Here is a 16,493-nt window from a genome sequence, read left to right on the forward strand (position 1 = left end):
AAAAACTCAGAACAACAGCACTTTTTCATTAATTCTTTGTCTTGAGTTTTAAAATGTGGGGAAAAGTTCAAGTTCATTCAGTTAATTTTATGTCGCACTCCATATTTCTGTTGATTTATCTTTTTAATTTCACTTCATGTGTTTTTATTTAATTTTTGTGTTATTTCATGTTTTCTTTCAGTTAATTAATGGCACAGGAAAACCCAGGCCGGACATGGATTTGTCTTCCATCACTGTAACAACAAGAACTTTTTTTTTCCTGACATTCCAACATTGATTGACATTTTGTAAGTGGACCAAAGAAAATTGTGGGAGGCAAGAACAGTTGCTTTGTATACAGACAATGGGTGATAATTGCTTTATGTGCTCTTTTCTATGATTAATAATGTTGTAAGTCTATTGGGACATTTTATCGAGAGTTTCACCTTTTCTGTTTCATTTAAGCCCTTAGGCTTTCCTTTATGTATGGCTGGTAATGACTGATTTAAGAGAAGAGGATAAAATGGGTAACATTTTTTATTTCTTGGTACTAATGTCATACACGTAAGGGTTTTATTGAAGAAATAAAGTTTATGTACACTTATTTCCATATACTGGAAGATTTCTTTAGAGGACATTTCAAAGTCTTTATCAGTAGAAAGCGCCTCAGAATCTGAGCCAGGTCAGGCCTGTAATTTATTCCAATACAAGATGATTATGGATAAAGCAGAGTTTATAGTTGTCACCAAATTCAACTAGTTACAACAAGTCTAGAGAATATGAATTACTCTGGTGCTTTTTAATGTTTTTTTATTAACAAATCCAGGTCTGTGGATGTCTTAAGGGCTTAGTTATATTTAAGAATTATACTTCAAATCGCATTTTTCTACTTTATGACTTTGTTATACACTAGAAAATAACAATGCTGTTTGATTTTATCTTGTACATATAAGCTATATAGGAAATTGAGATTCTGTAAGTAGTATGAGAGGTTTGACCGTTTACAGCGCTCAGAGGACATGTAGGGGAGGAAGAATGTAGCTTGAGCCTAGTTTCTTTTATTTTTTGGTGGAGGAAAATCTTGTGTATTTGCTTGTACTAAAAATAAAATGAAGACAACATTACTATGAATAAATAACTCAGCCATGCAACTTTGCTACATACTGGGCCCTGAAGAGGCTGCTTTTGTTGCTGTGGAGTGAGTAATGTTATCGCTCAGGCGAGAAGAATCAAATTATGTTATTCTACCCTACTTAATGTTTTGTCCTGTTCCGTGAAGGACTCCCCAGTCTTTGACAGGGACTTGTTATCCAGGTACATCCTCCCAACTCTGCTCCATGTCAGTTTTACACCAGAATGTGCTGTTTACTATTATACCAGCTCAAGCATAGACATTTGAATTGATCCAGTTTCAATAAGAAGTTATTATGCTTTATAAAATTACACTAGTCTTTAATTTCCGGTCCTGTCATCATTTGATCAAATTCCATGAAAACATGTTTTAAGTTCTTTAATGTTTTACCGTCGCAAATGCAGTATGTGTGAGTATACCAAGTGGCTTTTGACTCACTCTGTTTACACCTTAAACCTACAGAAATATCTTAATTAATTTGATATAATTAAGCCCTTTTGGAGAACTTTGGTTGAACTCATACTCTGTATTCAGTGTATTTAAAGACCTTTCTTGATAGGAAGAGTTCTCTGAAGACAAGTGGTGCAAGGTGCCAGTGTTACAATGCAATAAAATAAGTCATAATATGAACTGAGAAGTGAAGATGCCCTATGAATTTTTCAGCAACATCACTGATGTCCTAATTCTTCACTTGTATTTCTTATACAGGGGAACAAATTCAGTTGCACTGGGAGTCTTAGAGGGTTGCAGGATATCAGAATTTCACAATAAACGTGCCATTGACAGTGCTGATTTAATATTTGCTAGGTTTGTGCTAGGTTTTGACTGACTTCAAAGATCTTTACAAAACCATTTTTCTTTCAGATAAATAGTTCAAGCAAGGATAGTCCAGGGCTAGGAGTGCTGTTGTAGTTTCTGATTGCAACATTAAAGAGATCACATCACAATTCTTATTGCGCTGTATAACCTGTCTCAGTATTTCAGATTATTTCCAAGCACAGTCATTAAAGTAACTCAGGTTCGACGTACTGTAATATGGAAAAATAATTCTGGCTAGATAACTTGCTATACAAGTATATAATCATGACTGATACTGTTTGATAAATTGTGTACCATGTGAATTAGGTATTCCTCCCTTGGAATATATTTTCAGGAAATAGGAAAATAAAATTTCTATGTAATTGTAAGAAGGGCCTTGTATAAAAAGAATGTAACCTGCTGGAGAATGTATTTGCTATAGAAGTAAAAGTGTGCAACAAATAGTTCTTACAAATGTAGTATGCAGATCAGTGATGTGTCCAGTAACATCAATATTTATTAAGTTTAGTGAGGACCTTTTTAACCAAAATGGTTCATATTGAATTGGGGCCTATGTATTCACTAGTACTAAACATTTCACCTATGTTAATATAGTTAAAACTGGTTTATGAGAAAAAATTGTCATTTAAGAATCTGTTATGGGTAGCACAGTGACGTAGTGGTTAGCATTACTGCCTCATAATGCTGGGGCAGTGGTTCATTTCCGGACCCGGGGTTTTGCATGTTCCCCCCTCTGTTCACGTGGGTTTCCTCCAAGTGCTCTGGTTTCCTCTTGCAGTCCAAATACATGCAGGCAAGTTACTTGGTTTCTGGGAAAACTGGCCCTGGTGTGAGTGTGTGTTACCTACGATGGATTGGCGTTCTGTCCAGGGTGTACCCCACCTTGTGCCCCAGTGCTTGCTCTGGCACCCCTGTGTTCCTGAATTGGATGAAGTGGTTAGAAAATGGATGGATGGAAGAATAGGTTTAATCACTTTCTTAAATGGGACCATTGTCGTTTCTAGACATTTCTCTTTGTTAGTTCTTCACTTTACTTACACTACCTGCATTCCACAATTCAGTATTCCCCTGTACAGGTTGTTCCTAATGACTGAAGTTTCACTAACTCGGCAGAATCCTTGTTTGAAACTGAGTAGTAGGTCTTTGCCATCGCTTGCTCTGTAGCTTTAACTTATGAACCCTTTCTTGCTGAATTCTTTGATGCGTATTACGATAGCAATCTTACTGGTCAATGGTGGTGTTCTTTTGTTTTCTGGTGTCCTGCTCTTGCAAAGAATGTTTAAAGTCCACAATAATTTGCTAGTAAAGATAATCTGCAGAAAAGATTATGCGGCAAAATCAAAATGCCTATCTTGTGAGTAAAGATGCTGAAGAGGGGTGGGTGTAGAGTGTTGCACAAAGGATATAATTTTATAATCACTCTTAGCTTTATACATTTTGTATTCTATATAAAGGTTTGTAGAAGTTAGTAATGAGAGTAACATTTCAAATTCCCTTCATCTCCACTGTTATATATGTATTTTTCTATAACTTTTATATTCACTTAGCAATTGAATTGTGTTTTTGTAATGACACTGAGGAGAATTACTTTTGTAACCAAGATTCTTTGGGGGGGGGGGGGATAGATTTGCCCTTTAAGGGAATATGTCTGAGCAGTATAATGCATGTTACAGTTCCATACATTATGGCATTACATGAATAATTACAGTTTCTATATTTTTTGTTTAATGGCTCATTTCTTTGTATCTATATTTTATTTGTAAAGTAAATCAGCCATGCTTGTTTTCAAGACCTTTAATAATGACATATTTACAGAATAAAGGTGCACACGTCCGTATTTACTGTAAAATATCTCCATGGTGTAAAATCATAATAAACGATTTTGTTATGTTATCAATCACTCATCTCTATTTTTCTTATTGTGGTAATGTGCGTGTTTCCTGCATTGTTTTCGGTCGGGGGTAGTAAATCTTTCATTCAGACAAAAACCGCTTAACAGCCTTTTGTCTTTATTCTTTTTTTCCTGCAATGTGTAAGGTGGTGTTTACATAATTTTATGGTAAGGGATAAATGTGACCTTTGAATTTATACCGGTTTCTGTTCCATGTTGTCTAGCCAATACAAACTGGATGGCACAAAACGGGTAAGAGGGAGGACAGGAAATAAAATAAAATTGATTAGTAAAGTGCTTTCAGTGCAGACGGCAAACCTGCACGGTGATGATTGTCTTCGCAGGCATGCTGCTATCAGTGAAGAATGAATGAATGAGTGACATTGCTTTATTGCTCCCTATATACACTTGTTCTTCACCAGCTTCTCTGGGTGTTACTTTGCATATATACAGAAAGCAACCTAATACAAGTCCTAACTTAAATATTACTCCTGCAGTTGTGTAAATGTGGAGCAAGAAATTCTGGCTTTCTGTGCATAAAATCATGTTGCTTTTAACTGTTTGACCATAATTTACTATATATGCAACCTTCTGTATTTAATCACCCTTTCATATTTTGTACCCATCCTTTTCAAAAGTAGACCTGTCTAAGGGACTGCTGATGCATTCTTAAATTTTTGCTTGCGCTTTAGACATGCAGAACTTTCTTTTCAAACAAATTTATACAGTAATGTATTTTTACAACAACTGTGTGACACATGTAGGATGATTTGTTTTGGTTTGTTTCTAATTCGCACGTTCTCTCTCTTGATATTTACTAAAGGGTATGGTTAGTTTTAAAATGTCCCACCACGTCATTTTTAGTCAAGCTTGTGTTACCAGTCAAACCTGGTGTTCAGGGTTATGTTATTCTGGCCATTTAGAATTATTATGATTATACCTCCAGATTTTTTTAATTTGGCAGAATTCTTTTTATTTTTCCACATTTAGAATCACAGGTTACATTATAAAATCCCTCGGTGCAATTAATTTATATTAGATATCTCGTATTAGGCAGGATACATTTACAGATCAGTTTGAAGATATATAATCCAGTATATCCTTATCAATTCTAAAATAAATCTTTAAAACCAGCTGTAACAAAAGTATTTCATTTGTTTACGTAAGCAATAATTTCAAGACCATGGTAATTCCCCAACCAGGAACTTGACAGCAGAAATGTGTTTTATGTATCTTGCTCATCATCAATCAGCTACCACTTCCTATCCATTTCCTTTAAAAATAATTGGATGTATTTCATTAGCTAGTCAGGTTGTTTTTTACTTATGTTGCATTTCTGCTTCATTAATAACTTTTTACTGCACATTTAATGCAGACAAGACAATATTGAGACTCATTGCATGCCTCATGTGCTGCCCATCTGTTAAGTTATGTTCAATGTGCTAGTCACTGACTTGCTGTTCTGTTTTTTTTTTCTGTAGTTTCTTTAGTCTTCCAAGTGCGTGCTCCTTAACATCAGGAAGACATTTTAATTAGAAGATTTATTAAAACCAAAACGCCACATGCTGAAGGAGTTACATTTGGTGCTGTCGCCTTTATGCTTCCATTAATTCACCACTTTAACTGGTGTAAATGCTGCAGACTAAAACTCTTGCCATTTGCTTCCTGTGCAAGTGCCCTCCAGTGGGCTTCCTGTAGACTTCGGATTGGTTTCTGCTGACCTGTCATTTCCCAAATCATTTGCTGATGCACGAGAACGTGGTTTCCTGAGAAATGTTTTCTTTATGTGGCCAAAGCTTTCTCCTACACTTACAAATGCTTTCGTAAAGTGTTAAGTACATAATGTACAGTGTGGCTGATGCATTTGTTTGAGCTTTTTTGTATTGCTTTGGATTTGTAATAGCCTGATGTCATGCACTATAACATTGCAGTTTTAAGCTTCCCAGCCACTCCTGCATTGGAAGGTTCCAGCATTCCTGAGCAATAAGCACTTTCCATTGTGACTTCACCTTGTTGTACACCAGTGCTGAGTACATTCAGCCTTTCCTCGCTGTGTTTAAGAGTCTCGTTTGAGTTCCTGAAGTGGGAAGGGTTATGATTGATAATTTGACTTGCTGTTAACATACTGTATACTGTATTGCCAGATTAAAGATGCATTCATTTTTTCACTTAAAAACACAACTTGACAAACAATGCCTTCGTGGGTATACCATAAAGAAAAACTGCAATACTTTCATTTTGAGAAGAAAAAAAAAATATTGGACACCCGGAAGAAAAATTTGACTATTTTGGAGATTTTTAAAAAAATCAATGCATCTTAATCTTTTGCCCCCTACTGATTTTGGCCACCAGTTACCAATGGCTAAAAACCAAAATGGTCCAGATTTGTATCTCTTATGCTTGCTACCAATAAAAACTTGTTTTTGAACTGTTAATTTGTATTTGATTTGATGATTTATAATTTAATGTAAACATGGAAATATTTGCTCAGCTTGATCATAATATTTTCCCTTGGAAAAATGTCCTTTTTCAAAACAAAAGGTTCCATAGGTAGTAAATCATTACTCCCTTTTTTGTAATAGTTTGTATGATTGGTTTTCTGCTAGAAAGAGCCGATACACTTCGGTGATTAAAAATATTGTTAAATATTTAACTTATCATACTGATGAGTAAAATATTGAATATACTTAAGTTTCAAACATGCCCTGCTTCCAGATTTATAAGCCTGAAAGAGTCCAGGACTTGCCTGACTGCTCTAGAGCTGCTTTATGGAAATGAAAATAAAGCAGTGTAGAGTATTTGAAAATGGATATGTACTGTATGACTGCGGTGCACTCAAAGTACTTACACTTTATACAGCTTTAATTCCACTTTGTGATTTTTGTAAATGTGTAAAAGCAGGGAACATTTTAAATACCTAAAAGTCACATTTAAGTAGACATTCAGGAAACAAATCTGTAGTGAATTCATTTTTATTCATTAAATGGCAAAGGAAAAGAGTCTTTATAAAACATTAGGCATGAACTTCACAGTATATTATAAAACAAACTGAAGGTGCTTTTTATAGTTTTTGGTCCCATCATAAAGGGAGGAAGTAATAAACATTAGTTCAGTGGTACAGTTTTTATCTTATTTATATTCCTGTGTAACTTCATACTTGTTAACAGGACACCCAATCTGCAACAAAGTCTTTAGCTGCCTTTATATATATATATATTTGTTTTTTTTCTAAACAGACAAGTTGATTCATACATTTCACAATTTCCACATACGTACTTAGCTTATGAAAAGTAATATTTGGGTACATTAAGCATCACATTTTTTCAGTATAATAAACAAGCAATACTATGATTCTACACCATAATATTAAAAGGTGTAATTTAAAGGCTTTCAAAGGAATCGCCATTTTAAAAGGAAATGGTTAACCAGATAGTTGTGGAAAAAAGAAGGTTTGCAATAAAGCAATGTTAAACCAAACAAAAGATAAAACAAAACTGAAGAAATAAATCAAGAGCAGTAAAAATCTATAAAAATAACTCTCTCTAGAAATACTCCAAATATTTTACATGGTAAGATATAAGACGTACTGTAGCTTTAATATCTTTAACCATTATTTTTGGCACTCTTTTGCCACTTTTAAAACAAACCTTCATCCTCATATTGGATTTTAAACATACCTTGAGAAAGAACCTCTTAGTCCAAAATGTTTTTATCTGTAGAAATGATGTATGAAATTAGAAAACAAACTTCTTAAAAGTCTTAAAAACTGTTATAATCAGCTTTTGGAGTGTCTTAGAAAACAGAACAGTATTAAAGGATTTGGATTTTTTTGCCCCAGTGAAATCTACATCCTAGATACTACAAGAGTTCTTGGGGAAAAAAATATAAAGCTACAAATCAGGATGCAACTAAAAAAATAATTCCCTACACACAAAGCATTTTCCACTGTGGTAAGCTTACTGCTCTTTGTGTTGAAGGTCAAGTACTTGCTGGAGCCTCTGACCTAGAAATTGAACATGTTTTTTTGTGGCAGAAGATGCAGAATTCAAGCTGGAAAGAAACAGTATTATGGCAAATGGTTTCTGAATGTGGGGCGACTCCCTGCGAATTTGAAGATGCTTTTCAGAGACTAGAAAGCACCAATGTCTGTGTGCAGGCTGTGCACGCCCTCACTTCTGCTCCCCTCAGCTCTGCCTTGTTCCCAGTAAGGCCTTAGCTGACTGGAGGCTGAAGTGGAGGGCATGGGGACCCGTTTTCCTGCAAGGCCTCGTGGGGATTCACAGTATCGTTCCCTCCAACTTCCACGGCTATGCCTTCGTTGTACAAGCACCTGAAGCCATCATAGAACTCGTCCGCCTCCACCTCCCCATTGTGCTGTTGGGCCTTCCTGAACTGGCACAGTATGCGGCCTGGAAGACTGGGCTGTGTGGCTCGCTTTCTGAGGACTGCAGGGCAGAGCTCTGGGATACTTCTTTCACAATACAGAGCGTCCCTGTTAGCTGGGTGGAAAATGTACACCGTGTTGGGTGGAAGAGAAAACTGGAGACCACTGAGGTACTGATCCACCAGTTCTTTGCAACGGATGAGCTCAGTGCTGTCGATCTGGAACAGAAAATTAAGGCGCTTGAGAACAACTCTGCCAATAAGTGTAATACTAATAGGTCTGCAGAAGTTTAATTAGCTATGTCAGCATGCATAGGTTGCAAAGGAACAAGTAAAGGTTTATTCCATGCTGAAAAGAGAAGAGAAGAAACAGTTTAGGCTGTGGAGCCTTTTTCAGATAGTGAAGAAGGCTCCATAGCCGAAACTGTGTTTATTTTCTTCTCTTTTCAGCATGGAATAAACCTTTACTTGTACCAATTGGTCTTACACTTTTGAGCTAACCTTCAGAATAGTGACACGCTCAAGCATTTGCCCTTAAACAGCCAATGTCCTAGATTAATTAGAAGCTTTTAAAGGGAAATTTCATGTATGCAGTCCACAACATTTCTGTTTAAACTGTTACAAATGTTACATAATGTCAGTAAAATGTACATAAATATCAGTAAAAACAGTTGACGATGTACTCCTACCTGTGCTTTCTTCAGCAGATCGGTAAAAACAGAGAACCAATCAGGAGTCAGCCTCTCCAGCTCCAAAGTTATGGTTGCCAAGGCGAGCGTGGAACCTTTGAACTGTGAGAGCTGGTGGCAGGCCATACAGTGCTGCACCTGCCTGGTCCACAGCTCGGCTTGGAGGGAAGGGATCTTCTGAGCAAGCACGCCAGGAAGACGGGGGTGCCTGGACAACGCCATGGCATGGAACTGCGAATGAAATTGAGACCCATCAGCAATCTCCCACCCTCCATTGCTACAAACTTTATTCAGGCCCTTCCTTGCTTCATTTTCCCGTCTGTGTGTCTCTCACATCCAAGCTGGGGGGTGGGATGCCGTTCCCATTTTGCTACATGTTGTACTTGTCCATCGACTTGTCTGGACCGTCACTGTAAATTAACCAAGGGAAGACGACATATTTTTGGAATCCTGGTCTTGCCGACCAGCCTGTTTGTATTTGCCAAACTTGTTTCTATTGTCTTACTATTACGTTCTGTAATTTTGCAAAATGGTTTTTGGCTTTTGTAAGCTTTACATGTTTAGCGAATAAGCCATGTGTACTTCGGTTTACAGGTTGCACAGCTAAGGATCCTATCAGACTGGACAGAGGTTGAGAACTGTGGTTGTTGGCGGGATGGTTTATCATCAAGGCCAACGTTAGAAATTTGAAAGTCTTTAACTGGATTGGCCAAAACTCATAGGCGTCTACCTCTAAAAAGGAGGGAGGATCACATTCCCTAAATGATGAAAGCAACCTCTTTTGTAAGGAATGTAATTTAATAATGTCTGGAAAGTGTCTTAGCTTATTCTTATATAAAAACAGCAGTCATATCATAAGGTGGATCCTGCTGCTTATTCAGGGTGTTAGATATAGTTTATACAAGAGGAAAACCTGGCTAATGTAACACAAATCACAAATTTTTGATCACTTATTAACTCTTGCTGCCGAGCCATCTCTGCAAAATCCTCTAGAAATGTCAGACTTTCTTACAAAGTTTGAAATGCTGAAAAATGACACCCCTGTGTCTAACAGAAAGTATTTTAAACCTTTTAAAGATGAAAGTTAGCTATTTAACAGTATTCTCTTAATCAATTTCAGGTGTTTGGGAGATTTTTTTGTTTTTTTGCAACCAGAGAGTGAATTCAACAATCCAATTTAGACAAATTAATTAACATATTTCAAACTTATGTGCTGAGCATTCCTGTATGTGGTTAAAATAGTCAGGGTTTGATAAATGAAGCAATACAGATAACCCATTTTGCACTGATGGCACCAGTACCTGTTATCACATTATGTCTGAAAGACTAATGCATTATCCCCCCCTCAAAAAGTCAAAGAACTAAGTATTTCCAACTGCCTTATTTTCTTATATAAATGTTTGAATATGTTCATATAAATAGATCATTTTATTTTGTAAAGCTTATCCACTGTAAAAGGCTTACAAATTAGAATAAATCTAATGTGAGAACTACTAAAGTGGCCTCCCTGTAGAGATAGAAGCATTAAAGATACAACAGTTGAGAATTGGAAGCTGTAGCATTTGTTGCTTATTTATTGCCTCTCAGTATACTATGAGCATGATAGTCCTGTTACAGAGAAGCAGATTCAATTGTTTAAATGCAGAGCTATAGCAGAGAAAAACAGCATATTCACTTTGGCTACTGACCCATTTTTTAGATTGGACATTCAATCTTACCTATGCAAATTATTAACAATCAAGATTCTCTTTGTACTCCATCAGTATTTAAGCACCACTGTCGAAAAAAAAAGTATTCTAATATTTTTTTAAGCTTTATTCCACAGTCTCGATTCAGAGAGAACCAGAAAGGAGCACTGTTCTTACTTACAATGTTAACAAAGTCGACTGGAGTTGCAATGTAAAGGTCCCAGTGCAGCTTGTTGAGAATGGTCCTCTCCATCCTTAGAATTTCTGCTGGTGAACATTTGCATCTGCTCTGCACTGCAAGATCCTTAACTGACACAATCACCTATTACAAGAAATATAAACAATAAGCAAAACAATAAATGCAATTCTATCGAACTATACATTTTGTATTACATGTTTTTTTAATGTAAAACAGCTTTTCGTTAATGATGAGAATTCTAGTTTTGTGCTATGATGCAGTCTTTTAAGTAATCAAAAGGGCTTATACATTTACCAAATCAATGTTTTTTAGATAAAAAAGTGTATGACATAGAAAAAATGAATCTTTATGAAGTAGTGCATGTAAAATAAAAGTAAAGCACTAATTTAGTTAGCATAATTAAGGCATTAATTAGACTCAGGTGATTCATTTTGAATTTGAGTTTGGGCAGCCCTGTCCTATAACTTCATCAGAAACTTTGTGAGTTTTGTCTTCATCATAAAGGTTAGTGGAAAGGCGTCAGGTAATGATCAAGAGAGTTTCCAGAGGACCTCAGAAAAGAAATGTCAGTCTGGAAATGGAAAATGCTCAGGCCCACGGTTACTCTACCCAGGACCAACCATCCTGCCAAGATCCCCCAATGGGAACCTGGAAAATCACCCAGGAGAACACAAGGAACCCTTGGGTGATACCTCTGGATCTGCAAGCCTCTCGCAGTGTGGCTGACGTCAGTGATCATGCCTCAACCATCGGGAAAAGATTGAATGTGTTGGATTTTCACGGGAGGATTCTCAGGAAGAAAGATTTGTTCTCTAAAAAGAGCGTTGCCACTCATTTCAAGTTTGCCAAAGAGCCCCTGGATGACCCACAAAACTACTGAAAGTGATCTCTGGACAGGTGAACAGTGAATCTTTTTGGCCACAGTGAAAAATGTTATGTTTCGCAACAACCAAACACTGTCTTCCTAGAAAGATGCTGACAAACATGGTCAAAGGAGAACCATAGTTATTGCCATCATTGAGGAAACCATGTTGTTAGTGTTAGAGCATCAAATTCTGGAGGAGAATGTCAGGCCATCTATTCATCAGCTGAGGCTGAGTTAAACGTGAGTTATGTGGCAAAGCAATCCTAATCATACAACAGAACTGCCGAAGATGAGACTTTGCATTTTTGACTCTCCAAACCTCAGCCCCATTGTTACTGCAGGACCTGAAGCCGTCTGTTCATGTAAGGAATTCTTCAGACATTCAAATTCAAGATCAAGTCTGCTCAGCCACAGTACGTAAGCTTCAGAAGATGTAATGAAAATGTATTTTTAAGTAAACTTACTTCATCTTCCTCATTGGTCTTTGCAGCAAGAATCAAGGAGGTGACAGCAATGCAGCGTAGGTACTTTGGCTGTGCCTGTAAATGAAAGGAAGGCACAGTTTGATAAATTGCAGCATTAACCACTATATGGTATTTTCTTAACATGCATTGAAATAAAGTAATCAAAGTTCATACTAAAATAGTGTGCAAATTGAAACTAAGCAAAAAGGATTAAAAGATTGAAAATCTCATCACCTTTGGCAATAATGCTCAATGTACATTAGCTCAGTGAATGTCTGTGTGTCATGAAGAACAATGAGGAGACCAAGTACTTACCTTGACTGATGCTAGCATTCTGTTGAGAATGCAGACAGCAAGTGCAAAGGTTTCTGGGTAGTATTTAAAGAAGGTGCCCAACTCCAGTAACCACAAAACCACCTCCTCATATTGAGATGGAGAGATATCTGTGCCCTATCATTAGAAGAGAACACAAAATGTGTAGGATTAATTAAGATTAAAGTCCACCAAAAGGTCAATTAGTTAGAGAATACAGCCTTACTTAAAAAATCTCTGCAATCTGGAATGGTGTATGAGAAAGTGTGTACTTAAAATTAATAATCATCAAACGAAGGAAACAAAATCCTTGAACATCAGGAAATAAAAAAACCTGAACATCAGACTATGGTGTTAATCATTAACATGAGTATTCCAGACGTTGCAGGAAAAAAAAACTTAAAACGGCTGCACCTTAACGTATTAACAATAAATGATCCTTTTGAAAGCGATCCAGGTTGATTCACCCACAGGCAGTGTTAAATAAATTAACACTGATACGTGTGTTTATTTGTACAAATAACATAGGTGCTGTATGAAATAAATAACGTTCTATAGAAGAAAGATTTATTTAATCTGCATGCACAAAAACCTTTTACTCTTTAGGTTCTCGTTTCATTTAATACAAGAACTTTTTAAAAACAAGAAACAATATTACAATGACGATTATGATTAGAGACAGCTGTGGTCACTGAGCTCAGTTAAGATTTAGAATTGAAACTACTATTATAACTATTAGTTTCTGAGCGTAAACGTTCACATTTCAGTAGGCAGAATATCTATACTTTGAAATAATTACTATCTCGGATTAAATCTTGACAGGATCTCTAGTTTTACAAATGCAGAGGAGACAACCCACGTTACTAGTCGTAAAATTAGGAGAAAATAGAGCTCACCTGAGATCTGCTGTGTTTGAAGACTGGCGCTTTCCAGAGCCGGGACTCTCGGGAAAGCGCGTCTTCCAGCAGGATTGCCAGTCGGCATTCGTCTGATCCTGTAGGACACTTCATCGTACCACCGTCCCCGGGACTGGCCAGGTTTCCCTTGGGGGACAGCTACCTGTGACAGGGTACGTCATCCGCATTTAGTGCGTTAAAAAAAATCTAAAATTGAACTTTACGGCTCTAATGTTTTTACAGAACATTCTCCACTCACGAAAATTACAGAACGTTTCCTTTAATTTCAAATCGTGACATTCATTTCATAATCTGGTCAAGGAATTCCCCTTGCCAAGCAAACTTTTCACAAGGAAAACCGAAACTTCATGATTACAAAAGAGCAGCCAGTCTGCGTTAAAACGCGAGAATTTCAGGGTCTTCCAAAAGTGGATCACATCTTCTGCTTTGTTTTAAAGTTAAAACAACTAAATAGTGCCATTTTTTTTTATCAAGAATTGTCAGTGATTTCCTGTGCATGAGAAACATTTTCCGATTTCAAACTTTGCAGAGCCTACATTAGTCACAGAGTTAGCTAAGGCTCAACAGTCAAATCAGCATTTTGCTCTATAGAGGAAAGAAAGCAGCTTTTCCTTTTTAAACCTCTTTTTTTTCCATTAGAATTGAAACAAGTAGTTACTGTTTCATCACTGTAGTACCCGGACTAAACAATTACACCACGGACAGATTCAACATTTAGATCTATGAAAAATCAATACGTTTATAAACTAGGAACCCTCCAAATTCCCAAAAGCAAAAACAGCGGGTAAAATTTGTCCGGTGCACTCAAACATTCACCGTATTGACTTAGTCGGCTAACGGAGGACGCAGTTTGCTAAACGAGTTTCTATGTACTGTATTCTCCCTACACAAAACCAAGAAAGAAGTTGAACGATGCATGCTATATTGCTCGTAATATTTGTTTATCAAATATTAGACATTTCCGTGTAATAGTAGGCTGCTGTAGTAATTTGCATGTTGCATTGGAGCACCCTGGTTTAATTCTGCGGATTTACTTCAACTCCTCAAGACTAGCCTTAAATCTTCAACTTCTGAAAAACATTCTGGTAAAATATTTGTAGCTGAACTGAAAAAGTGAAAGAGCTGCGAATAACAATAATTGCAACAACATTGCGACAATAATAATTGTAGTAGAGCCGCGTAGGTAACATCACTACCCGTATTGTGAGAAGCCAGCGTAACAAATGTTAGACTAACACAGGAAGAATAAGAGTAAGAAAGAAATTTGAACCGCACTCTCTTCCCTAACCGATGTCATGGTTACATAAATTACACCGATGTCTTGTTATTTTCATGCACCAAGAATTTACTAACATTCTAACCCTCAAATTGTCAATAAGTAGAGAATGCATGAACAGACCACCACAAAACAGGGATACGCACATACCAAAAAAGAAAACAAGTTATGATATTGCATGCAAGATTAAAACGATTTTAATTATTTATATGAGTACTTTTATGACAGAAACGATTCTTTAGCATTAATGTAACCACAGTACAGTACATACCTACTAATGGGCGGGACGAGATTTATTTGGTAATGTATGTAAATACACCCATAACCTATACATTGATATGAAAAAGCCACAATTCAAGAAAACAAATCCCCCTTACCTCTCCGTATCGAATCACGAAAATATCCTCCGACCTACGGCGCATTTAAAATTTTCAAGTTAAACCTCTCTTCATTCGTCCATTTTGTCATAAACAAAGGGGTGAAAATCTACAACACAGCAGAAGGGACCTTTTGTTGATCGTAAAACAAATCTGGAATATTTCGCTGTACAGCTTCCGAACCAAAACTCTGGCACATCATAAAATGCCTCTGATTACGCAATACAATAAAAAAAAGATGAAAAATACAGGAATAGTGGAAAGCTAAACAATCAAAACAAAAACACCCATCTCTTAAGAGGCGTACGCCAGTTTGTGGCAATATATGTATGATATTTGAACAGCTTGGCTCCTCCTACACTGTCGTCACTGGGCTACGTGAGTTGTTTCAGGAACAAGCTCAGGGCTCGAATTGTGTTAATCGGTCAGACAAGCTGGTGAAGGCACTGAAGTTTTGCAAAGTATTATAATAAAAGAAAGGCAACTTCCGCATAAGGCATATATTTTTTAGACATATATTGTATAGTAAGCACATACACACACAATTCAGGTTTAAAATGTATCTGTCAAAGAATTACGAGGAATGTGAAACTGTATTTGACTACTTTATATTCTAGCTATAAGCAGCATCCATGTTACTGACACATGCAGTATAACAAATTCGTATATATTATTTGTTTGTAATTGAATTTTCTGACAAATACTTAGCAAGAACTGCATCAAAGTGTGCCTATTGATTATAAAGTCAATGTATGCAAGAACTGGATTGCTGGATGCATTCTTTATTTTATTTGCAACCTCCTGGTCACTTCATATGACAACAGAACAGAACACAGATTTAATTTGTACAGTGACCTTCTGTCTGTTGGCGCTGGGGCAGATGGGCTACAGCCTGTTCTCCTGGCTCTAAAGTAGCAGGACAGCTTCCAGACGTGCTTCACTGTCAGCTGTGGCCTTTCTAAAAGTTTCAGATTTCAAGGTCTTCGTCTCAGTGATTACACATGGTACAACCTTAGATAGCATAGCAGAGACGGCTAAATCTGAAAACCTAAACCATAAATTATTTTTCAGAGTAACACAACATTAATTCTTAGCCATCCACTTAGCTGGTTCCCAATGAGCAGTGAAAAGTGGTTCAGTGTTCAAATCTTGTATTATATCCATTGCAAAAGAATATTCTCCTCAAAACTGTAATTTATAGGAAAATAATAAATAGATATAGTAAAAGTCTGCATGAAATATATATTAAGATAGTATAACCTACAAGAATATTCCATTAACAGTATTTTGTTGATATCAAACTTTCAATATGCTGTTTTCTGAAAGATCCAAAAATCGTTTTTTAAAGAATTCCACAAGTGGCATTCTTTAAAATGCACAGCGAGAGTGTATTATAGTTAATTGAAATATCAAGAGACAACTCACACACTTCTATTAGGCCTGAAAATTAGAGCTGGAGACAGATTTTGAATAGTCTTTCAAGTTCAATACTTTATTGCCAT

General features: G+C 36.5%; 2 protein-coding genes across 6 annotated transcripts in view; one reads left to right on the forward strand and one right to left on the reverse strand.

Annotated features, from left to right (window-relative positions):
* septin8a (septin 8a) overlaps positions 1–10,961 on the forward strand; it is a 30,024-nt gene extending 19,063 nt beyond the window's left edge. For 2 of the 5 annotated variants that reach the window (XM_088604031.1, XM_088604033.1), the window contains exon 10: positions 8,909–10,961. In XM_088604031.1, coding sequence (XP_088460157.1) covers positions 8,909–9,074 — 166 coding nt within the window. In that variant the 3' untranslated portion in view covers positions 9,075–10,961. Of the gene's footprint in view, positions 1–181; positions 4,074–5,302; positions 6,257–8,908 lie in introns of those variants that run through there. The other 3 variants (XR_015926081.1, XM_088604032.1, XM_088604034.1) reach the window with 3 other exon arrangements.
* A 419-nt stretch (positions 10,962–11,380) lies between these two features.
* ccni2 (cyclin I family, member 2) lies at positions 11,381–13,431 on the reverse strand. The gene is made up of 4 exons (XM_088604927.1): positions 13,318–13,431; positions 12,425–12,559; positions 12,110–12,184; positions 11,381–11,428 (listed from the first exon to the last, which is right to left on the reverse strand). The coding sequence occupies exons 1-4, from the start codon at positions 13,429–13,431 to the stop codon at positions 11,381–11,383; spliced, it is 372 nt and encodes a 123-aa protein (XP_088461053.1).
* Between the last annotated feature and the right edge of the window lie 3,062 nt (positions 13,432–16,493).

The sequence above is a fragment of the Lepisosteus platostomus genome, chromosome 13, assembly GCF_059453375.1.
Source record: "Lepisosteus platostomus isolate fLepPlt1 chromosome 13, fLepPlt1.hap1, whole genome shotgun sequence".
In the NCBI taxonomy this organism is placed as follows: domain Eukaryota; kingdom Metazoa; phylum Chordata; class Actinopteri; order Semionotiformes; family Lepisosteidae; genus Lepisosteus; species Lepisosteus platostomus.

Bases quoted from the DNA above. Each gene is read 5' to 3' on its own strand.
- ccni2 (XM_088604927.1), bottom strand. From the start codon at position 13,431: ATGAAGTGTCCTACAGGATCAGACGAATGCCGACTGGCAATCCTGCTG. The intron at 12,560-13,317 runs GTGAGCTCTATT...TTCTAATGATAG, and splicing joins TCAAACACAGCAGATCTCAG to GGCACAGATATCTCTCCATC. The intron at 12,185-12,424 runs GTAAGTACTTGG...TTTCATTTACAG, and splicing joins GAATGCTAGCATCAGTCAAG to GCACAGCCAAAGTACCTACG.